Raw genomic sequence first — 24,781 nt, forward strand, 5'->3', positions numbered from 1 at the left:
GAATGTTCACTCTTGGAGTTGGAGGTTCGCAGACATGTATGAGTTAGAATGCCATGAGGGCAAGCAGATAGTGAGATTACTCACTAGTTGGTTTGAGGAGAAAAGAGGAGGGGGATGGCGGTGAGCGTATTGAGTTTCCCCTCACACAAAGTTAAACACTATCGGTAGTTGTAGGCAGTGCCAGCGCTACCTATGAGGCGAGCTAGGCGGTCGCCTAGGGCGCCATCCTTAGAGAGCAAAAAATGTGTAATCGCCATTATAAAAAAGTACTTAATAATTAATAGCTTTGATTATCTTTTATAAACTATAGGATGGTATATACAAAGGCGCAGCGATCTTTTTCGGCGCCCAGGACGAACTATCAGTTTTGCGCCCCCTCCCCAAATTGGGCTTATATAGGCCTATTCGCGTTTGTGAAAATGCACTCCCAATTCTCTAATTTGGAAAGGTCGGGGCGCTTTTTGCCATTCACTTAGCCCTTTTATTTTAGTGTCACTCAATTGATGTAGAAACAATTATATAAGTCCGAAAATTTAAATTTCGAACATTTTACACAATTATCTAATTTTAATGTTGATTTAGTGATCGATCCAGCGCATGACGGGGCGCTCCAAAACACGAGCAATTTTGGTTTTTAATAGGGTTTGTAAGTCTCGTTTTCTCTGACTTCGTGTTAGAAATCTGTTCTGGTGTATAGAGTTTTGTAATGACGGAATGTTCAAAGTATTGTCACTTGTTTGGTAAGTTTTGATCTATCGTTTAGATTTAGGAGTAACGGTGGAAGGCTGTTGCTGATATGGTTTCTTAGGTATGAAGTATCGGTTCTTGAAGTATTAAAGTATCGTATTTTTTATTTGGCTGTTGTCGTGTAGTTGTAGTCTAGTGGAATCTTGTAGCAGATGCTAATGTAGGTGATGAAGTATCGTTGCTCTGGAGTCCGGGAGTATCGAGCCTTGTGGTATTAGGGTACCGGAGTGTTTTGACTGTTTTCGTGTATTAGAAGGTCAATTTGAATCGTTGATTGGGTGTATTGTTTGTAGAGCTTGGTGAAGTTAAGCAAGGCGGTGTCGTTATTCTGGAGCATCGAGTCTAGTTTATTAAAGGCATCCCTTAATTTTGAGGGTGTTTTGAATTTTGCTTGAGACTTGTTTCCATTCATCATCGTTCTTGGTGTGTGGGTTATTTATTCTAGATAATTAATTAGGGATCCAAAATTAGAATTTAGCCTGTTCCTCCGAGTGCATGTAAATGCTCGTCATCGAAATAGACTAGAAGTATGTTATAATAAAGCTACTGTGTTTATACTTTCAAACATCCTACAGTTAATTAGTCAATAGGTGAAATATATTGTTTTGACAAGGGTACATAATTAATGTAAAACAACTAGTTATAATGGTTGTGTAATATAATTTAAAAAGTTTTGTTGTGTTTTTCAGTCTTGTCTTGGTTAATTTAGCTATTTTTTTAAAGCTATTTCCCTTGAAGGAAATTTTGGTATTTGGATTTCTAAATGGGAGATAATTCGTTGCTTAACTACATTCATTTCAAATTCATGCACCTTAGGTTGACCGCTTACTTATAAATATAACTTTAAGTTATTATTTGGTATTGTAAAAATTATAAAGAGCAGAAATTCTAAACAAAACAGTTTGGTAGGTTTTTTTAGACTTGTCAAATTCAAAAACAAATACAGCAGTACCCGTTGTATATTGCGATATTTAATATTAGTAGAAATAGAGTAATGCGTCTAAAATTGTCTTCGTCTCAAATTAATCATCTAATTAATTAAGTGTCTTTCTCATATTTTTCACCCTTTCGTAATGAATTCATATAAACAATTGTAGACTGGAATCTATATTTGTAAACTTTTTATTTTTCAAAAACAAAAAATCGTTACATAACCATACAATATAGACATGTTGCAATTATAACTAAAGATAGTCACGCTAAAAACAGGTAAGTTCTGTTCTAGAACTGTGGAGTTTTTTCGGAGTATTTTCTCCCGGGGAGAAGGGGGCACTTGAAATTTCGGGAGGTGGGGTGGGGTGGTTTGGCCTGGTCGTAAAGTTGACTCGTGGACTTGGCAACAAATTCAATAGAATGTGATTACACTTTCACACTGGAATTGAAGGGATTAGTACAAACTTTTGAGACGAAGGAGGCAAGTAAAATTTGATTTTGATGTCTACTTATAACGTTTACGCATTTTATAATAAATCAATATGTCACTTTTGTTTTAATATGTTTATTAATTAATTTATGTGAAAGTAGGCGTTTTAATAAGTTTTGACTAGGGCGCTAAATAACATGGCGCCGGCACTGGTTGTAGGCTAAATAAGATGTTTCTATCGTATTTTTTGTGATAGTTCCAGCATAGGGATGAATAGTTGGAATTCAACACATAGGGAAGTAATTTAAACATTGTGTTCCAACTGAAATGAGACATATTAACAGAGGCATAGCGAGGGCGGGCCGAGGGTGCGCACTGCAAAGGTTGACAACAATTAGGGGGATGACATAATGGCAAAAAAAAAATGGAAAATGTATAAAAGAAAAATGCTGTTTTGCTAGTTCCTTTAATGATTAATTAAATTTAAATAGTCTTTTCAGTACAAATTGACAATAATTACTAGAGGGTGGAGTGACACCATGACGTAAGCGTGCTATCTATAGAGAAAACAATGTTAAATCCCACTGTATATTTTAATTAACAGAGTATAGATAAACATCGTTACTCTTAAGTCAGCAGTGACTAAAGCTTATAAACAAACATGTATGCGTATGCGGCATATACTTTAGATATAGGTCTATGTAGGCCGACGCACATACATTATATATATATATATATATATATATATATATATATATATATATATATATATATATATATATATATATATATATTATACTTTATTTATTTGGGGGGGGGGGTGACACAACGCAGTGCCGCACCGGGTGACACGGCTTATTATTATTTTTTAACTAGGTACTCCATTAAGTTTAATTAATCTTTTCATAATCTTAATACTAGTACTTCCTTTTTGAAAGAGGTAAAACAAGCACCAAAAAGTATGGCTATTGAGGTTAAATCATGCATTGAACGCAACTGAAGGGGAACGGGATTACAAAAACTCTAAAGTACACGACAATTCCCATAGACCGTTGGCATTTTGACAAGTGTGAGCTGATCATAGTATCATTTTCACTCCACCAACTCCTTGGGCCACGCATCATTGCAGTCGAGTTGTCTGCCTGTACGCTTAAGTGCTGCCCATCCCCCCCACTCAAGCGTAAGTTTTTTTTTTAAATGTCAGCATTCACTTGACGTCAAAAAGTTGTGAAGCATTTGCACACCGGAAGCGGGTAGACGATGGACAGCGCGATGCATTATTTCGCTGCCATGTTGAGTCCCGATGTGTTTTTGTGGTTCGCGTGAAGTGTCCCCTTTGTCTGTGAAATGTTTTAGAGTGTGCGCAACAAGTTATTGACATTCTTTGGTGCGGCGCTGCGCTATCAAACCCGCACTGATTGCTTAATGGATTTTCCCGATGAAAACAACAGAGGCTTTCAGTTGGTTGGGTTTCAGGGAATACCCGATACACGGGTTTTCGTGTATTTTACTACAAGGATTACTACAAGTGCGATTGGTCGTGTTGGATCAAGTTGGGTGGGCAAAGACTTGCTTGAAATGCTAGATTAACCAACACTAGAGGGGGGGGGGGCTGGTTTTAAGTGATAAAACTGGCTCTTTGATACACGTCGACAGAACAAAGGTCTATTGAATTGTATTCAGGTTTTTTATGACTTTATTGCAGTACGGATCAGGGCTAGAGTAAGTGTCAACATCAGAGAGAGTATCAGGAACTGAGTTGTGATCAGGTTCGTTGTTAGGGTTAGGAGCAGATTTAAGTTTCACGTTGTTATGTGAACTTACATTGTCTGAGAAAAATGTTTTGTATCAATTACTTTTTTTTTGTTTTGTTTGTGGGGCTTTTGTGTATGTTTCATGTTAGTGAAAGGTGGGTGGATGTGTTCAGACAGGTGGGTGGATGTGTTCAGACAGGTGGGTGGATGTGTTCAGACAGTTGGGTGGATGTGTTCAGACAGGTGGGTGGATGTGTTCAGACAGGTGGGTGGGTGTGTCACAGGATAGCGACAGAGTTAGTGTTCATGAGTTGACATAAGAGTATACAAGGTGAACAACTGATGTAGGAGGGCAGGTAAACCAGAGTGAGATATGGCACATATCACACATACGACACGCTATTTTGTGGATTTATTAAAATTTAAAAGAAACTGACTGTTAGTCGACGTCATTGACCGAGGATTATTCCAAACAGACCCAATAACATCTGCCCTAAAATAGTTTGCTAAAACGTGTTACATCCCAGAGCACCGCGGCAGTGGCATGAAGCTGATAAGCATGTCCGGCTTTCAAGAATTTATGTGTCAATAATACAATTTCTCAAACTATAATAATAACTTCCATTTTAAAACGATGACCTCAACACTTCACTATTCTGCATACAAAATATTGCATTTATTTCATAATTCCTTCACTTAATAATGTTGAAGTATTTTTTTCAGGAATGCTTTTGTGTTGTTTCTCTATCTAAGCAGGTAACAGTTTGAGTTTTTAATATGTGTCGTTGGTGGTATTACAAATGTCTGGTAACAGAAGGTGGGTTGGGTAGTCTTTGCTTCAGAGCACAGGAATGTTGGGTTACGCTGACCTAGGCACAGTTCAGATTTAACCCTTTTAGGAATGTAGAGTTACGGTGACCTAGACACAGTTCAGATTTAACCCTTTCAGGAATGGTGAGTTATGTTGACCTAAGCAGAGCTCAGATTTAACCTTAGCACTACCGGTCAGTTAACCCTTACGCTACTAGTTAACACGGAGACCACCTTCAGCCGTATCAGCGGTTTAGCTTTAACTCAAGAAAAAAACTCTTGAGAGATCTGTTAGGAAAGTTTGAAACGTTTAAATAAAAATGACACAGTTCGTTATTCACATAATTTGAAACAACTCAGATCTAAATGACAAAGTTTTTTTTAGAAAATCTGAAACACCCAAATCTAAATTTCGAATTTTGTTATTTAGAAAACTTAGAACACGCCAAATCTAAAAAATGAATAAATAGTGTGATACTTGAAAAGTTTGAAACACCCACATATAAATGAAAAAGTTGGTTATTCACATTATAATAAACACATAATAATAAACACCCGAAATATAAATGACAAAGTGTGTTATTCACGTAATGTTAAACACCCCAGATATAAATGACAAAGTTGGTTATTCACATAATGTTAAACACCCCAGATATAAATGACAAAGTGTGTTATTCACGTAATGTTAAACACCCCAGATATAAATGACAAAGTTGGTTATTCACATAATGTTAAACACCCCAGATATAAATGACAAAGTTGGTTATTCAGCTTTCATTCAACGATCTTTTGGGAATAAACTGTAGGCATTTGCGGAGAAAAAAATGTATGCAAATTTAGATGATGCATATTCATTTAGTTTAATTTTCTTGAAACCTTTAATTGTATTCCGTGTTTTTTTATTCTAATTGAAGGCCGTGTTCAGTGAGGTGTTTGCGTGTGCACGCATCATTATTTAAATTTCAGTATGATATGATTAAATAATTCCATTAGGAAAATAACAAACGGTTGAATGCCGAAAACAGAGTTATACAACAAAGGATAAGCCTTTGGATATGAACAGGATTCGATGTACGTTGTTAAACACTGAAAATTGAAATTTTCAGTTTGAGAATTGAATATTAACAGGAATGGATAAGATTGAAACATAACATGGCTTCAGTTTGAGCAAAAAAAACTGGTAATAGTGTTACTATTTAAGAATTCAGAATACCAACACAATAATAATTAGTGAACCTGTATACAGTGAGAATTTTAGAAAACCAGTTGCAATAAGGATTTAGACATTATACGAATAAAACATTATAAGATCTGCAAAATATGGAAAATAAATAATATAAAAACACGATTTTTAGATAATCATTCTTTGAGAACTGGAAAAAAACTGATGTTGTGGTATTTCATTGTCAAAATCATTGATAGAGTGAGTCGGAAAATTGCTTTTATCCCTTTAGCTTTCATAGCGTTTATCGCTAAAACGTAATCAAATTTAAACATCCTTTTAATATTTTATACGTGTGTAATTAAAAGTGATTTATATCAAACGTTTAAATTATAGTTTGCTTTTTGCTATCCTTTAGCTAATGTTTTATTTTCATCAATGTTTCCATCATTATTTCCTTTATAGGGTTATGTCCCTGTTTTCATATGTATGTTATCTCCCTTGTCCCCGCAGAACCCCTAGACGTAAGACAGTTATTCGACTTTGCCTTCCATTAGTTACAATTTTATTTTCGAATCGCTTTTTGTGGGCATTGCTCTGTGAGACGATAAGAGAATAGAATGATGGCCCTTGTGGGAGACGATGTTAATGACTTGTTGGAAAAGATGCTTTAATAATTGAGAGCTTCATTACATCAGATTTATACAGCAACAGCTGAACAGACGATGGTTGTGTGGACACATTCTGTGGAACTCTGATTAGTGCACTAGACAGACGCTGTTGAATGCTGATTAACGTACAAACACTAGACTGACGCTGTTGACCGCTGAATAACGTACAACCACTAGACAGACGCTGTTGACCGCTGATTAACATACAACAACTAGACAGACGCTGTTGACCGCTGATTAACCTTTAACCACTAGACAGACGCTGTTGACATCAATCCATGTCAAAAAACATTATGTTCGAGTTACAAACAGTAGTGGATGTGATATCTGTCCCGCTAGAGTTTTGTGAAATAGCCAGGTTAAATGTGATACGGGTAATACGGCGTGTGAACTACGGTAGTCATGGAAACAACACGTTAGACAAAGACGCCTGCTTTTATCAACACATTTCAAGACCGAACACACTACACAGCATGACGTCCCATTGGCGAATTAACTAGAGATTAGGACATCGGCCAAGTTACTTTAAAACTCGGGCCACAAGAGTAGAAAGATTGTACCCTTCTTGAACAATTATTTATCACAATCTTGATCGACACATTATTCGATCTATCATTTTTTTAAAATAACATCAATTAAAATCTGGCCAACATAATTTGTTACGAAAATTATGAAAGTCAATATATAAATTATTTTATAATTAAGTGTTATATTTTTATTTTGAGTATCTAAAATATCATTATCTAAGCATTATAAATCATTTTTAACCAAAACATTAAATTATTTATGAAATTCTGCGGTTGTCTTAAGATTCTCAGACAGTAGCAGTGTTGTTTTCTTGCACGCATAACCTGGAGTCAGACATCACTTGATATGTCAATGAACGGAAGTGAAAGTCTTCATAGAACTGCAGTCAGCGAACTGCAAGACTCGAGAGTGAGGTTATGACGGCTGCGACATTTTGAGAACCTCCAATATTTATGGATGTGAGTACTCACCATGCAGCACAAAGACATCAGGCTGAGCAGGAATACACGCAACTGTCACTAGCAAGGGAACCTACTCGTTTTTATCGCCACTGACCTTTGAACCAGCTTCAACTTAAGACCGTGAACTTCTCCAACAATAGCCTTGACCTTTATGTTGAGGCTTATCTCATGCATTATTAAAGCCAATTCTCATCAACAAAATATGGTTTAATTGTGACCTTGACCTAAAAGCTTGACATTTCCAGCGTTTAGAGCGAGGATTTCAACATCTCATGCGCTTAGGAGATCAGTGAACATGAAGGCTTCGGCGTACGCTGGTTAAGTGCTACGCATGTTTCTGCTTACGACCTGTGTTTCAGCTGACGAACGGTTTAATAAACAAAAAAAACCTCGAGTGTTTTGGAAGAGGCTGTACAGTTATATTTTTATTACTAGAATACACAGATAGATGTGCATACATTCAGTACGTCTCTTTCCTCCTTTAATAACATTTGGCCATCAAATTTCCTCACTAAATTTAAAACTAGCGTTTTAAAAAAAACGGTTCTTTCCCATAAATATTCTTATCACATTATTTCTTCAAACGATTTGCTGTAAATATATTAATAAAAATAGTCCTCGTATTTTAAAACACTGTATCTGTTTCAGTACTGCGACAGAGTCCTTATGTCTGCATTGATATAAAAATTAAAACGCAATGAATCATACCCTAAGCTCTTGGAGTCAGCTAAAGTTAATGGTTTTACTCATTTATTTCTCTGATCTGACCATCTTTACTCAATCAAATGTAGCTTTCGTGTTTCTCATACGTTCGTGCCAATTACTCACCAATTTTGTGTGAAATCGAATTGTTTTGCGAATTTTGATTGAACGGGAACAGTTTAATTGTCTTACAGTTGTACTACATTGTTGGGAACAGTTTAAATATCTTACAGTTGTACGACATTGTTGGGAACAGTTTAAATATCTCACAGTTGTACGACATTGGACGATTTCTTCGAGGGAGGATTGAACAATCATGTTGTTGCCAGAGGCAAACTGCAATAACTAATTTTTAGACTAGTACACATTTAATTTGTCTTTACTTCACCACAAACACAATCAATCAACTCGTGAGTCGTGATGGTGTAAAGACCTCCGGCTTACAACACAGCCCGCAGCATGAAGCACATCAAACGTGAGCACGACTTTTGTAACATGATAACATTGGCGTTTTTCAGCCGGCTGCAATTAGATGCGTCTGTTTTGTTTGAATAATTTAGAGAGGACAAACAGGGAGCAGGGACAACTAACGAAAACAAGTTTTTATTACTGGAGAGCTTTTGGCTGAAACACAGGGTAGTATGCAGGGCTTTGAGACAAGTAGTATAGAAATTGTCTGGTTAAATTGATTGCCTCGATAATCGTTCTTTGACCACAGCTGTTCTTTGTCTTGGTTAATTCAACAAAGATCAGTTCAGCTTAAAAAGATGTTTACAAAGGCGTGACGAAATCAGAATATATTTAGCTATTTTATAACTGTGTAGCTGCAGCTTTGATGTGTTCTGCCTGTATAGCTGCAGGTTTGTCTTCTGCCTGTATAGCTGCAGGTTAGTTGTGTTCTGCCTGTATAGCTGCAGGTTAGTTGTGTTCTGCCTGTGTAGCTGCAGGTTAGTTGTGTTCTGTCTGTGTAGCTGCAGGTTAGTTGTGTTCTGCCTGTATAGCTGCAGGTTAGTTGTGTTCTGCCTGTATAGCTGCAGGTTAGTTGTGTTCTGCCTGTGTAGCTGCAGGTTAGTTGTGTTCTGCCTGTATAGCTGCAGGTTAGTTGTGTTCTGCCTGTATAGCTGCAGGTTAGTTGTGTTCTGCCTGTATAGCTGCAGGTTAGTTGTGTTCTGCCTGTGTAGATGTAGGTTTGTGTTCTGCCTGTGTAGCTGCAGGTTAGTTGTGTTCTGCCTGTATAGCTGCAGGTTAATTGTGTTCTGCCTGTGTAGCTGCAGGTTAGTTGTGTTCTGCCTGTGTAGCTGCAGGTTTGTGTTCTGCCTGTGTAGCTGCAGGTTTGTGTTCTGCCTGTATAGCTGCAGGTTAGTTGTGTTCTGCCTGTGTAGCTGTAGGTTAGCTGTGTTCAGCCTGTGTAGCTGTAGGTTAGTTGTGTTCTGCCTGTGTAGCTGCAAGTTAGTTGCAGGTTAGTTGTGTTCTGCCTGTGTAGCTGCAGGTTAGTTGCAGGTTAGTTGTGTTCTGCCTGTGTAGCTGCAGGTTAGCTGCAGGTTAGCTGTGTTCAGCCTGTGTACCTGCCATAGACAGGTTATTTTACGCACAAGTTCCCATATTGTGAGATTTAGCCAATTCCTGGCAGCAGTGATAACTCAAGGTGATGTCTATAAAGACTTCTGGAACATTCGGAAGCAAAAACGCAAAGAGATTAAAATCTTCAAGGAATTTGGCCCACGCAAATTCGTTATTAAATTAAAATATTAAAAACCGAATCGATTACAACATGTTGTCGAATACAAAAGCTAGTCTTAGGCCTATTTTTAAAATTAGTTTAATATCGATATTTCGGGCACACGAAATCGGCAATTTGTTTTGTATAAGAGAAGTAAATCAAGCAAAGTAAAACGTTTGACCGCCAAATTGGCTGCCTGACTCCTGGTCGATTGCAAATATGATTTATGTCCCAACTTGATTCATTCAAAACTAACAAACTTACTTGCAGACTTGCTTTAAAAAATAAAAAAATAAAACAGCAATACATATAATTACTGATATTTCTTCTATCATGGCATAATTTGTGTGTACAAAAAAGCGTGCACCAGACTCTAGTGAGTGGGTTTAAGTCTTTTTTTAAATTGTATTTTCAGTAGAAAGCTAGGAGTAAACGTTTAATTGTTATCAGAATTTTGTATGTTCTTCATACTAATTTCAGAGTTCGATCTAACGATGTAGGACAATGAACATACCACAAAGAGTTTTCGTATTTTTATAAGCAAAACCACATAACATTCGCGACAATGACAAGAATACAATCACAGAACACCCCCCCCCCCCCCCAAACACACCCCACTGACAAAACTACAGAATGAAAATTGACAACCCACAATGTGTAATTGTATTTCTTGTATATTATTTACTTCAATGCTGATGAAGTGCTATCTCTCTTCTGTTATTTCTTGAAAAATTAATGAAACCTACGCTTGTCAAAAAGAGAACCAAGAAGATATTTAAATTGATACCAGCCTAGCAAGTTAATACTTCTAGTTTGAGTAATGTTAATGTCACCCAAATATTTGTTCTGTGTGTCAAATCGTGTTTCATTCAGCGTGTAGTTTGGTGTGAAGATCGAGGTGACTCGGTTAACGATCAGCGCCACGGTTTCTCCAGTAACATTTCCATCTGGCTTACAATGGCAATGTTCATAGCAGCTTGCTAGGTTTTTGAACAGTAGTATAATACAAACTTTTAATTAGAACACTAAAACGGATTGGTTGCAAGCCTGTGTAACGAGTAGTTACAAATGATTTTTTTTTACACTAGGAGCAACGTCGGCACCACATGATCAACCAGCCTGCACCACATCATCAACCAGCAGGCACCACATCATCAACCAGCATCACATCATCAACCACCCACCCCGCATTATCAACCAGCAGGCACCACATCATCAACCAACACCACAGCATCAACCAACCAGCATCACAGCATCAACCACCCACAAAATCACCAACCACCCACCCCACATCATCAACCACCTAGCATCCCATCATCAACCAGCCAACATCACATCATCAACCACCCACCCCACATCATCAATCACCCACCCCACATCATCAACCACCCACCCAACATCATCAATCACCCACCCCACATCATCAACCACCCACCCCACATCATCAACACCCACAAGATCATCAACCACCCACCCCACATCATCAACCACCTAGCATCCCATCATCAACCAGCCAACATCACATCATCAACCAAGCGGGCACCACATCATCAACCACCAAACATCACATTATCAACCACCCAACATCACATCATCAACCAAGCAGGCACCACATCACAAACAGCCCCAGAGAACAGCCACCCATAAAGAATTAAGCAAGCTGCATGCAATCAATATCTGGCCAGTACATTGTGTGACCGCCATATTAAGTTGCCTACAATATTAATAACTCACCGGCGATACGCACAGTTCAATCGCTAGTGATGGTCCGTCGGACTGATTTGATCGGTATCTAATTGGTGGGGTCATTTTTTCTCTGTGTGAGCTTGTGTGTGTGTAACATGTGTGTGAGAGAGAGGGTCATTTTTTCAATCTTGTGAGCTTGTGTGTTAGAGGGGGGGGGGGGGTATATATTTTTGTTATAAGTTGTAATACGTGTGTGGTGTTTTGTTTTGTGTTGAGTGGGTGTGAGGTTGTTGTGTATATTAGGTTTCCGCATCTGTGTAAGGTGTGTCGGTATATGTGTGTGTGTTGGTGAAGTGAAATGTGTGTGATGGGTTGTGTTGTATGTGTGCGGTAGTGTATGCAGCTTGCGTGTGAGGTGTGTATACTAGTGTCCGTGTGTGCGTTAGGAATGTGTATACGGATGTGTGTTAGGAATGTGTATACGGATGTGTGTTAGGAATGTGTATACGGCGTGTGTGTTAGGAATGTGTATACGACTTGTGTGTAATCGATTGGCAGAGTATGTATGGGCTTAGTGTGAAACATACTTGGTTTATGTGTAGTGTGGGGGGGGGGGGGATATTTTGGGTGTTCTGTGGTTTATGTTTGTGTATGTGTTTGTGAGGGGTATGTGTTGTATGTGTGTGTGTCTGTGCAGTCAGTGTGCGTGGGAGTTGTGTGTGTTAATGTGAGGGTGTGTGAGAGATAGAGCCTACGCCGTGTAGTTTCATCAACGTGTTAAAGCTGTATGTAGTGTGTGTTTGCACGATGTGTGTAGTGTGTAGTGTGTGTAACAGGCTATGAGTAGTGTGTGTTTGGAGGTTATGTGTAGTGTATGGTCAAAGATTGTATGCAGTGTCTGTGAGTAAGGAGGCTGCATGAAGTGTGTGTTTGGGCCTTATGTGTAGTGTGTATAAGTAGGTTATGTGTAGTGTGTTTTCAGATTGTGTGTAGTGTGTTCTTGTAGGCTGTAAGTAGTGTGTGATTAGAGGTTGTGTCTACTGTAAGATCAACGCATGTTTTCTATTGAACAAAAAAATCTGAGAAATAAAATTTAAACCAGTGATGAGATTTACGTTTCTACCATCCCCCGCCTCTCCCAATACAAAACCGAACAAAGCCTAGCACAGTGCAGATATGCTATAATTATGTTCGGTGTATTGATCTATTGTGTTGTCGGGTTATTACTATACATATAGAACATTCAATCCTGAACAAATTGAAAAAATAACAATGAGCGTTACAAAACGAAGGTTTATATCTAGTTGCTTGTTGCTCAATTAAACCTAAAAGTTGTTGTTGATTTTACCTGTGTATTAGCTGGTTCCTATGCCAATGTTGTCAAACACATAATTTATTGAGTTTATTATTATTCTGAAATACAGCTCAAATACATGTCAAGTAGGCGTTGAACGATGCACTGACTTAAAACGGTTAAGTTGTTTATCCAAAACAAAAAATAAAACGGACTCAAATTTGAAAGAATGTCCTAAAATTTTGAAAATCGAGGCGTGTATAAAGAAAAAGCCCAATGCAGAAAATGGCTTAGTGATAATTATTTTAATTAGTTTAGTTCTCGAACTCAAGAATCTAATTACATATCCAAATCATTAGGTGCCAAAAGGAATAGAAAAATGAATAATGTAAAAAGATTTGAACCACCTCCAAATGTTTTAAAATTAGTTCTCTATGAGGATGATAAGCTGTTAAAACGTAAAGCAATTCATTGCAACGGTCAGCTGAGGCAAAGGGATTATCCTTAATCCGCCCTGACCATCAAAGCTAAGCAAATCGCTAAAGCTTTAATCCTCTCAGACTGTCATGTTAAACCATGCTTGTGGCACTAGAGAGGGACATTACTCTAATAAACAAAAGCAGATTACAGTTAAATCCTCGTTTCCATGGCGACGTTATGCTGATGTTCTGTTTTGTTTTGTTTTGTCTTGGTTTGGCTTCGGTTTTGTTTTGCTTTTTGTTTTGTTAATACTGCAGACTGCAAAGATGGCCAAACTCCTGTGTGAAGTCTGATATTTAAGACATTTGATGTTGTTTTTCAAATTAAATGTATTTATTTTCTTATTTTCAGCTAATTCCTAAGTTATCTCCACTAATCCTACACCCGTTTCACTTTGTAGGTCCCAGTTACAAAGAGATTATGAACTTAAGGGGTTATTTTGTTCATCTTCTTATTTTAACTTTAGCAGCCACAACTTTAAGTCTGCACCAATCTTTTATAAAGAAATTGTATTAAATAAAGCAGGAGTGAGCTTTCCCAGACTTTCTCGCGTGTGTTATATAACAGTAAGGATTGAGTTGTAATTCTTATGGAATCAGACTATAGAGATAAAAGGTTAGTGTGTAAAAAAAACTGTTTGTTTTTCTATGGTAACAGTCCTTAGAATATGCTGCTTGATATTAATATTGAATATAATAAAACTGAAGGTTTTTCGAGAAAATGGAAATATAGTAAAGTACCACTTTCTAATAAAGAAATCGCTCAAAAGTTAAAAAAAAATAGTATAGGATCTAATATTTATGTATGAAATATTGTCTACGTAATTGTATCGGTAGTTAAGTCATCGTTTTTTTGGGTTTCTTTTAAGATAATATGTCCGTGCGGGTTTACATGTACACTTCGAGGTAAGAACCGAAGAAACTAAACAAGCTGAACTTTGTGCATCAAAGGATGTTTCAAAAAGCCTTACAAGGTTTGAAATAGGACGGTAAAACACAGCAGAGCTGATTATTTTTCTTTGAGTTTAACACGTGTGAAATCTTGTTGAACTAACTTGTTTTTAAATTTTACCTCCAACACTAACCGGATGCGTGCGGGGGATCAAAAAATGATTAATTAGTCAATAAAATCACGGGTGTAACATTAATTAATTCATCAACGGTCCGCTAATTTTTATAAACCGTGAGCTAATTAGCTAAAATGCTTCAGGCCGGGTAGTAAAATAATTTTAATGGCCAAAACTCACGAAAATTGGTCTTTTTTAAATGTTTCAATACACAAAGGGGGAATAAAAATGTTCATTATGACAGGGAGGTAATAAACATGCAGCTCACAAAGTTATTGTGTTTAATGGACGTTTAGCACGTGAAGATTGTGTTCAACATGAAAGGTCTAGTGTAAGCTACTCGCATCTACTTGGCTGTGTATTGATTGAGAGCTACCGAGGTGTTTGTGTCGATAAATATTGATGTGTAGTAGCGCTACGCGAGAACACGCTCAATGTGGGTCAAAGCGATCACGGGGGTCATCAAAAATGTGCTGATTTACATCCGTTGTGAGTTAATCTACACGTCCTATGAGCTTATCTGCACGTCCTGTGAGTTTATCTACACGTCCACTGAGCTTATCTACACGTCCTGTGAGCTTATCTACACGTCCTGTAACCTTGTCAACACATATTGTGAGCTAAGCTACACGTCTTGTGAGCTAATCTACACATGTTGTGAGCTTATCTGCACACGTTATAAGTTAATCTACACATGTTATGAACGTAACTACGCATGCTATGAGTCTTTGGTGGTAATGTTTTCATAAATATAAACAGAAAAATTAAAAAGTGTGTTGCTCTGCCGTCTTTACCATTCCACAGATAAACGCTGATGCATAAATAATGATTTCAGTGTTGACAACAAGACATTAAAAAATATTTTTATCTAGTGATACGTTGGGTAAATCAAGTCAAAAATTGTCCATGGTAAAACATTGAAACTGGGTTAAGTTTTAACACCAGTATAAAAAAGTTTTATTCTTTATTAAAATCAAAAAAATTCAAAGATTGTAATGGTATTTTGAAAATTTATGTTTAAAACAGTCAAAGATTAAATGCACATTAATTTTATTTCCTTAAAAAATAAAACTGCAATCTCAAGGAATTAGAAATACGTCTTGGAGATACACCAATTACCCTAATGAAAAACTTAATTGCGAAACTGTTTTCAGTTGCTTTCGCCAATCACACACTTGTTCAATTGTATACATGCTCATTAGTTCCCACGCATGCGCAAGCACTCACCGGAACTTGTTTGTCTTCCGCTCCAAAAACGGCACTTAGCGTAATCGCAAAAGCAAACAAACGGACAGACCAGTTGACAAATGGACCAGGGACCAATGATAAAGTTGCAGACAAACATTCAACACGAGCGTGACCTTTCAACCCTGCTGTTGTATTTCAACCTTGCTGGTAGGTCAAGGTTTTGGTGAAATATTAATGCAATGAATAGAATTTTTTTTTTCTGCCTCAAGGCTAATTGATTGATTTTAAAGCTCTTTTCTTCAAAATTTTAGAAGAAAAAATAGTAGAAGAAAAAAGACCATTGCGAAAACTATGAAATAAAGCAGAAAAAGAGATGAAAAAATTCCTAAAATGTGACAACAAACTGCACTACTGCTGCAATTAAAATGGGTAGAAAAAGCTGTGCAAGTTGAATGTAAGAAGAAAAAGACAAAAGTAAAACATCTGATAAAATAGCTAATAAAATATGAGTAAAACACAGAAAGTAAAAAAAATTTGCTATAAAGCTTTCTATAGCACGACCCCATCACAAACATAAAATCCTATAGTCCATTAATCTGCAATTCAACTAAATATTCAAATGAAACTGTACAGTTTACTAAACATTGTGTACCTATGTATTGAAACACGTATGTAATGAGGTTGAAAACGGGTTTAACCATAACCTGTGTAACGGGGAAATAGTACTTTGGTCACGCATGACCTTATCATCTTGTTCCAGCATCAGACGGGAGCCACGTGATCAGCTGAAGGAAGGTCACCCACCTCAATGACGAGACTTGAGTGTTAGACAACTAAACCAAGTCTCGTCCTGCCGCGGGATTTTAACGAGACCTGACGAGTGGGTTAGGAGAGGAGACACCCGTCTTCTCTTTAGCATCGATTGTTCTCTCTTCACCCCCACCCCCGGGAACTATTCACAGATCTACAGCAAGCACCCAGGCGTCTGTCTTCAACCCCCCCCTCTGAAAGTCAAAGATTTACAGTCATTACCCAGCCGTCTGTCTTCAGCCCCCCCCCCCCCTCCCCCGGGAACGTCCAATATTGACATCCAGTACCTTCCGTCTTTCTGTCTTCACCCTCAACCCCCGGGAACTTGTCACAGATTTATATCCTGTACTCAACCGTTTGTCTTCCACCCCCCCCTCCCCGGGAACGTCGCATATTTACATCCACTACCTTCCGTCTTTCACAAAGCCCCCATTTCCCCCCCCCCCCCGGGAACGTCGCAGATTTACAGCAAGCACCCAGCCTCTGTCATGATTTGAATTTAAAACATGCTCTCACTGGACTTGCTTATAAGTGAAATGTTCTAGAACTTTATGGTGCATCGGGGTCATAATCTTTCAATAAGAAATGGCGGGCTTTATATTTACTGGGAAAATAACGCTCGTTTTTTTTTAAATCTTTCTTCACCGTCTGCTTGTGAGTAAGTATTGAATGAAGTTTTCTGGATCTCTGAAACTGTGGGGGAAAATATTGATTTTTTTTCCTGATTGTGGTTATCTTCATCTCCTCCTACCCCTCCCCCCCCCCACCCCCCACAACAAACACCGTCGCTGCTCCTTCCCTGAGCCTCTCTTGATTGGTCGGGTTTCCTTCTCTTATTTATTTACTTGTGGATTTTTACACGGTTCCTTAGATAAGTTCCCTGGGCGAAAGCAAATGTGAAAAAAATTATCAATTTTTTTTTATCATTAGGGGCTTATTAGTCCGTTGTTCTTTCAAGCTTCGGTTCAGACTTGGCTGATGATTAGCTCTATGTTTAATTTAATAAACTTGACGAAATTGTAATTGGTTTGTTTATTAGCCCCCCAACGTAAAGGTTTTCATCTGTTAATACTGTTAATGTGATTAGGATTAGGAAATGATGTGCGAAGGTTTTAAACGACAGTCTTAAGTGAGATGAAATACAATAACACAATAGTGGTGTAGACTGGTGTAGACGGGGGTTATTTATTGAACTTAAAAACATTTTAACTGAATGTTAAGATTTACCATCAATTGAATTATGTGATTTATATTCACATGAACTAGGTAACGCACTAATGTGCACAATATTGGTTACACTACACTACACAACGTGCCCAATGTTGGTTACACTACACTACACTACACTACACTACATAACGTGAGCAGATTGCATCACAATCCAGTACTCACCCAACCTATACACTAGCCTCGCGTGCGGCACAGGGTTAGAGCTAAGTCTAGATCGATGTATCATGGATCAAGTTTACGGCTTCCTCGTGCGCACCAGAACTGCACACCGTATCTGCACGCTATGGCTTAAAGGTGTGATTGTAGACAAGAATTGCACACTTTTGTCACATAATAGCGCACCGGTGTTTCTTACAGACTTTGGGGGGGGGGGCACTTGAAATTTTCGGGGGGGGGGGGATGGTGGTGGGGGCGGACTAAAATTCGGATGGTGGTATGATTGGCAGAAACTGTTAAAAGTAGGCCTATATATTTAGTATATAAAATCCATTTTGTTCGGGGGGGGGGGGGGGGGGCTGGAAGAAACTATGTAGCGCATCAAAACGGCGAACACATACTACTTTTAATGACTGAACATCTTGTGGCATGCTATAATACCAAAGCTCTATACCTTTTTTTTCTCTGTATACATTTGTTTTAAAGACACCATTAATATTGAAGGACTGAACCTGTTACGTCCATTACATGTAGTGTCCGTTGATTGTCTTTATGTTGTGTGCTCGAACGATAGGTATCCTTTTTTAACACGTTTTTCTTAACTTAGCTTCGCATTCATTTGTTTGTTTGTTTATGGGTTTGTTGTTAAAATTGACAATGAAAATTAGCCCACTTCTGATTGCTCCAGACATCTGAAATTCGGCATGCAGGCTATTTTCGCCTAACAATTTCAGATGCAATCATAAAAACTAGCAATTAGTTACCTAAATTAGCTTAATTAAATTTCGCCCCAAGGACCCTAAAATTGAGGACATGATTTCTCAAAAAACGCATGTAAATTTATAATGTACTAATAATATCCCGCATTTTTATACACATTTTATTAGGCGTTCACTTGGTGTGGGACGGAGTGGTCTAGCGGTAGAGAGTTGGACTGCTAACCCGTTAGTCTCGAGTTCGAATCCGGGTTTAAGTCAGTAGACCGTCCCTGAGTCCACCCAACTCTAATGGGGACCTAAAAAATCCTCTAAATTTTTATGTATTTAAAAACACTTAGTCAAGTCATACTTAATCAAGTCATTAGATAAAGTAGAAAATAAACTATATAAAAACTTTTTAAAAACCACGTTTTTCATGTGTAGCAACGGACTAAAATGGAGAAAATAAAAATCTGCTCGTAGATTTTGTGCTTCCACAAAAAACGTGGGTTGGGCAGATGGGTCGGGAAATTTGATGGTGAACGTACCCACGTTTTTTGTCATCAAATGTATGAACAGTCATCACAAGAACCTGCACAGCTCGAGGAAGCACAAAATCTACGAGCAGTCATTGGTAGATCCCCTAGGGTCGGAAGAAAAATTTATTTTCTACTTTTTAGTCCACACGAAAAACGTGGTTTTTTTTTTAAGTTTTTTTTTTTTAAGTATTTTTTGTATATAGTTGTAGCCCTTGGTTGAGTGTGTTTACATATCGAGAGGTGTTCACGTGAGGATTGTCAGTTGACGGTGACAGAGCGTGTGCTAGGGTGTGTGGTAGTTGGTGGTGTGTGGTTTTGGAGGAGGACGTGGATGCGTGTGCTAAGTATTGTGGTTGTTGTATCGTAGTTGTATTATTGTATCGTGCGCTATACGCTGTGTTGTCCTAAATACCCCTAGAGAAAACAACCCAACATAACCTACTCATATCAAAATCAATAAAACTACAGTTCAAATTCCATTTCTCAGCTAACGGAAACATGTTTCTTTTTTAAATATTCATGAGATTATAGCTGGGTAAAACGTTAAAAGAAACGGTTGAAGCGAGGAAAATAATTTTTGCAGTTTTTACACCTAACTAAACAGCCGGGGATTGTTAATGTACGTCATGAAATTGTGTGTACAAGAAATCAAGAGGGAATGGTGTACGTATCAATATTGACAGTCTGCATTTCAAACTTTGAGGGATGTGGTATATATAGCGTAAAGTGTCTGGTTTATAGGATGTGATACCAAGTAGGTCTTGTAACTTTTGGTTTATAGAGTAGGTCAAGGTGATTGTAGCAGATGAATATGACCATGGGAGCTTAAGGCAATACATCATGAGCTAACAGAAGGGGTTGTACCATGGGAGCTTAGGGCAATACACCATGAGCTAACAGAAGGGGCTGTACCATGGGAGCTTAGGGCAATACACCATGAGCTAACAGAAGGGGTTGTACCACGGGAGCTTAGGGCCATACACCATGAGCTAACAGAAGGGGTTGTACCATGGGAGCTTAGGGCAATACACCATGAGCTAACAGAAGGGGTTTACCACGGGAGCTTAGGGCAATACACCATGAGCTAACAGAAAGGGTTGTACCATGGGAGCTTAGGGCAATACACCATGAGCTAACAGAAGGGGTTTACCACGGGAGCTTAGGGCAATACACCATGAGCTAACAGAAGGGGTTGTACCACGGGAGCTTAGGGCCATACACCATGAGCTAACAGAAGGGGTTGTACCATGGGAGCTTAGGGCAATACACCATGAGCTAACAGAAGGGGTTGTACCATAGGATGACGTAAGCACACTGACGGGTGGGAGGGTGTACCATGGGATGACGTAAGCACACTGACGAGTGGGATGGTGTACCATGGGGTGAGTGTCTGATATGCTCTGATTCGCTGCTTCAGCTTTAGCGGGGTCAGTAGTAGAATGGGTCAACGGTGACGTTGTTAAGGACAGGATCAACTGTGACGTTGTTAAGGACAGGGTCAAGGGTGACGTTGTTAAGGTCAGGGTCAAGGGAGTCGATAACGAGGGCAACAGATACCATGGCCAAAGGTACTGAGGTCAGCGGTAACAAAGTGATTGATAACAACATATATGTTACCAACCAACTGATATTCTTATCAACGGTAACCCGGTCAACGCTTACATTTGGTTACCAAGCAAACCAATTTCAAATGTTTTGTCCAGGTTTAATTCTTCAGACGAATCGACAAAAAACTTTGCAATTTTTTTTTAGATCTGTTTATTTTTCGTCATCGATCTGTGTTATTGCAATAAAAACGAACGCTCATTAAAACCGAGAAAAATGAAACCGAAACCATTATCAATGTTTATTTGAAATTAAGCCTTAACGGGAATTTAATGGAAGATTGCCATAGCCTCCGGCTGAATTCATCTCATTAGAATCAAGTTTCTTAGCTTAATTAGCGAATGATTGCCTCATCATGAGATTCTAGATTACTCAGGTCTATTTAAAACAAATAATCGTACGGCTTAGACCAATCTAAAGTGCTATTTCGTGGACCACAGGACATTAGAGTTTGAACACTGTTTGCATTATCTGGTTTTCCCCTATAGCTAGACGATTTGGGAATTCAACGAAGTACACAATTTCGTTTGACGCGATCGGGAATTCCCAGTACACAAACTCACAAAGTACAAAGTGCGAATCCAGCAATTTGGGTAAGATGGAAGGAAAAAAAAGATGGAACCGAAAAACGTTGATATTGAAAAGATCGTGCTAGTTACGATATTGCACATAGTTGTTTAGCCATTTTTGTCAATAGATTATTATGAAAATAGAGGATTTACAGATGTTAATAAAGAGATATGTTTGGTCCCCGATAATAGGATTTTTAGTGGAAGAGTTACAAGAAGAAGCTTACGATAGTAGCCTACACATCCATTTAAATAACAAAAAATGTCAGAGGGAAAATAACAGTAGTAATTGTTAAACAGGAAACAACAGCATTAAAATCAGAGGGGAAACAACAGCAGCAAAAACATAGAAGAAGCAACAGCAGCAATTGCCAAACAGGAAACGGCAACAGCAAACGTCAGGGAAGAAACGACAGCAGCAATTGTTAAACAGGAAACAACAGCAGCAAAAGTCAAAGAAAACATGACAGCATCAACTGTCAAACAGGAAACGCCAACAACGCGTGCCACTTACCATCCGAGTCGTAATGGTTCCAAACGTCCATGAAATTAGAGGCGCTAATTTCCTTGAATTTCCGGGTTTTCTTGTCTCGGAACTGTCGCAGGAAATTCTGAGAGATTCCCCTGGACCCGGTGCTTGGTTTCTGGGCCGCCATTTTCCTGATTTATTTTCTAACACGACTTTAGCACGAGATTACAAACTTACACGTGGATTTAAAAGTATTTTTTTTATCAGAAACAGCAGGTCTTTCTTCTTTGTATATCCTCAGTTAAGTCAATTGTTTTTAAATCTTCAACAAGAAAAAAATACAACTCAATATATTTTTATCTTAGATATATTATAAGGCAAGTTGATCTACTTCTGGTAACCTTAACATATGCTTAATTAAGGAACTGCAAATACTAGCAAAAAAAAAATTTAGGAGTAAACAAAAACAGCTGCAAGTTTTTTTTTAAAAAGTGAGATTGTTTTATTCTATAACTTTTAACGTTAAAATTACATCCATAAATGTTGACATGGACTATTTATATTAGTCTAAATAAAAAAAATAAAATAAATGATGACTAGAATAAATAAGAAACACATGTTTAAATCTAGAATTATCGAAAATGCAATTCTTTTTAAAAATGCAATAAGATCTTTACATATCACATTAAACGTGTTCTAAAACTCCTTCAAGAATTTTTCAACACTGCGAAATTTTGAATATGCTCACGCTTACCATTTGTCTCAGAGAGTAGCGACGCAAAATTCAAAACTGCACGCGCGTCGTGGAAAAAACCTGGCACAGACGACGTGGGGCAGTGAGTAGTCGAGATCGAAAGTAGGAAACCTCGCCAATCAACTGGCGGGCGAAGACGAGTGGCCACCGAGAGGCTGAAGGAGAGCTACAGCTGTTATTGTAGTCTGGACGGTATCGAGTGATGCTTAAAGGTATTCGATTATGTAAATAGACTTTATTTTCTAGCATATCCTTGTGGCAGTATGGGTCTTAAGATGGTATTTTTTCCTTACACACACCGAATCACGAATAACAAAACTTCAGGAATTCGGAATGTCAAAATAAATAGCAAAACTATTTTGTAACGGTTTGAACCACGTTTTCTGCCTGATATTATCGTTGAAGAAAAGTGTTTTTGTTATATCATGTGGTAATGTAAAAAGTGCAGAGATATTGTTTCATGTGCGCACTACAACATAGTAGCTTCAGTCGTGGTATACACACACACACACACATATATATATATATATATATATATATATATATATATATATATATATATGTGTGTGTGTGTGTGTATATATATATATATATATATATATATATATATATATATATATATATATATATATATATATATATATATATATATATATAAGTATGAGTTACATGTAATATTAAAAGCTGTAAAACGTTTGTTTGATGAATATCGATCTCATGTAGCATATCTTACAGTAAAGTTGACACTAAACTACAATTTTTATTAATAGATTTTAACATTATGTCGACAGATTTACACTATTTATTCAAGGCGAAATAACATACTTGAAACAGTCTATTAGTTATCTTTACATATAAGTTCCTCTTTAGACCTAGCGATCCATTTGGCAGATGAAGTAGAGTTCATTCGTTTCTTAACCACAGCATTTAAAAACGATGGTATAGTCAGCACTATGTCCAGCCGCCTGTACTTTCCCTAACACCAGTTGGTGGACTAAGGGACGTCTTACATTCACAATGCTGAACTGAGATCGGAACTCGAGACCTTGCGTTTAGCAGAAGGTTATTTAATTACCAATCAAAGTTAAACCATAACGTTTAAAAATAATACTAAACGCCGTAGAATTAAAAGTTAATGTACAAACACAAATGTAAGTAATCGTTGTGATTTTTTTCAAGTATCGCCCGTATGTTGGTTGTTTGTGGCGCGTGCGTGGCGGTTCGTGTGGAGGTAATCGATACCTCGCCTGTAAGCGGTAATCGATACGGCGTCTGTAGCTGACTACACGCAGGAGCAACAGGTGTCGCACGTGGGTCTGACTTCAACAACTGCAGGTGAGAGGTTGTACGCAGGTGACTTTTTGTACGCAGGTGAAAGGTTTGTACGCAGGTGAGAAGCTGTACTCAGGTGAAAGGTTGTACGCAGGTGAAAGGTTTGTACGCAGGTGCCATTTTGTACGCAGGTGAAAGGTTTGTACGCAGGTGCCATTTTGTACACAGGTAAAAGGTTTGTACGCAGGTGAGAAGCTGTACTCAGGTGAAAGGTTGTACGCAGGTGACAGGTTGTACGCAGGTGACAGGTTGTACACAGGTGAGAGGTTGCCACAGGTGAGAGGTTGTACGCAGGTGAGAGGTTGTACGCAGGTGAAAGGTTCGTACGCAGGTGAGAGGTTTGTACGCAGGTGAGAGGTTGTACGCAGGTGACAGATTGTACGCAGGTGAGAGGTTGTACGCAGGTGAGAGGTTGTACGCAGGTGAGAGGTTGTACGCAGGTGAAAGGTTGTGCGCAGGTGACAGGTTGTACGCAGGTGAAAGGTTGTACGCAGGTGACAGGTTGTACGCAGGTGACAGGTTGTACACAGGTGAGAGGTTGTACGCAGGTGAGAGGTTGTACGCAGGTGAGAGGTTGTACGCAGGTGAGAGGTTGTACGCAGGTGAGAGGTTGTACGCAGGTGAGAGGTTGTACGCAGGCGAGAGGTTGTACGCAGGTGAGAGGTTGTACGCAGGTGAGAGGTTGTATGCATGTGAGAGGTTGTACGCAGGTGAGAGGTTGTACGCATGTGACAGGTTGTACGCAGGTGAGTGGTTGTACGCAGGTGACAGTTTGTACGCATGTGAGACGCAGGTGAGAGGTGGTGCGCATGTGAGTTCCCAGGGGTTGTTTACAAGTTGTTGACAACCGTTGAAATACGGGCAGCTAAAATATTAAAGTTAACATTTAAAGTTCTTCAAGCCTTGTTTACCGATATACTGAAACACTATGTTCTTAATTTGGAATCCCAAGTTCTGTGAAGTGGAAAACCAGTAACGTCTACTTTA

At 38.3% G+C, this 24,781-nt stretch overlaps 1 protein-coding gene across 4 annotated transcripts in view; it reads right to left on the reverse strand.

The window, feature by feature from the left end:
• The window catches only part of LOC131937516 (calbindin-32), a 188,162-nt gene extending 165,621 nt beyond the window's left edge, over positions 1–22,541 (reverse strand). Inside the window, exons 1-2 of one of the 4 annotated variants that reach the window (XM_059295010.1) lie at positions 22,463–22,541; positions 21,754–22,030 (exon numbers count right to left, since the gene is read on the reverse strand). In XM_059295010.1, the coding sequence (XP_059150993.1) occupies positions 21,754–21,895 (142 nt within the window). In that variant the 5' untranslated portion in view covers positions 21,896–22,030; positions 22,463–22,541. Of the gene's footprint in view, positions 1–21,753; positions 22,031–22,385 lie in introns of all 4 variants that reach the window. The other 3 variants (XM_059295009.1, XM_059295007.1, XM_059295011.1) reach the window with 3 other exon arrangements.
• Between the last annotated feature and the right edge of the window lie 2,240 nt (positions 22,542–24,781).

The sequence above is a fragment of the Physella acuta genome, unplaced genomic scaffold, assembly GCF_028476545.2.
Source record: "Physella acuta isolate Inbredline_101_S28 unplaced genomic scaffold, ASM2847654v3 ptg000212l, whole genome shotgun sequence".
Taxonomy (NCBI): Eukaryota; Metazoa; Mollusca; class Gastropoda; family Physidae; genus Physella; species Physella acuta.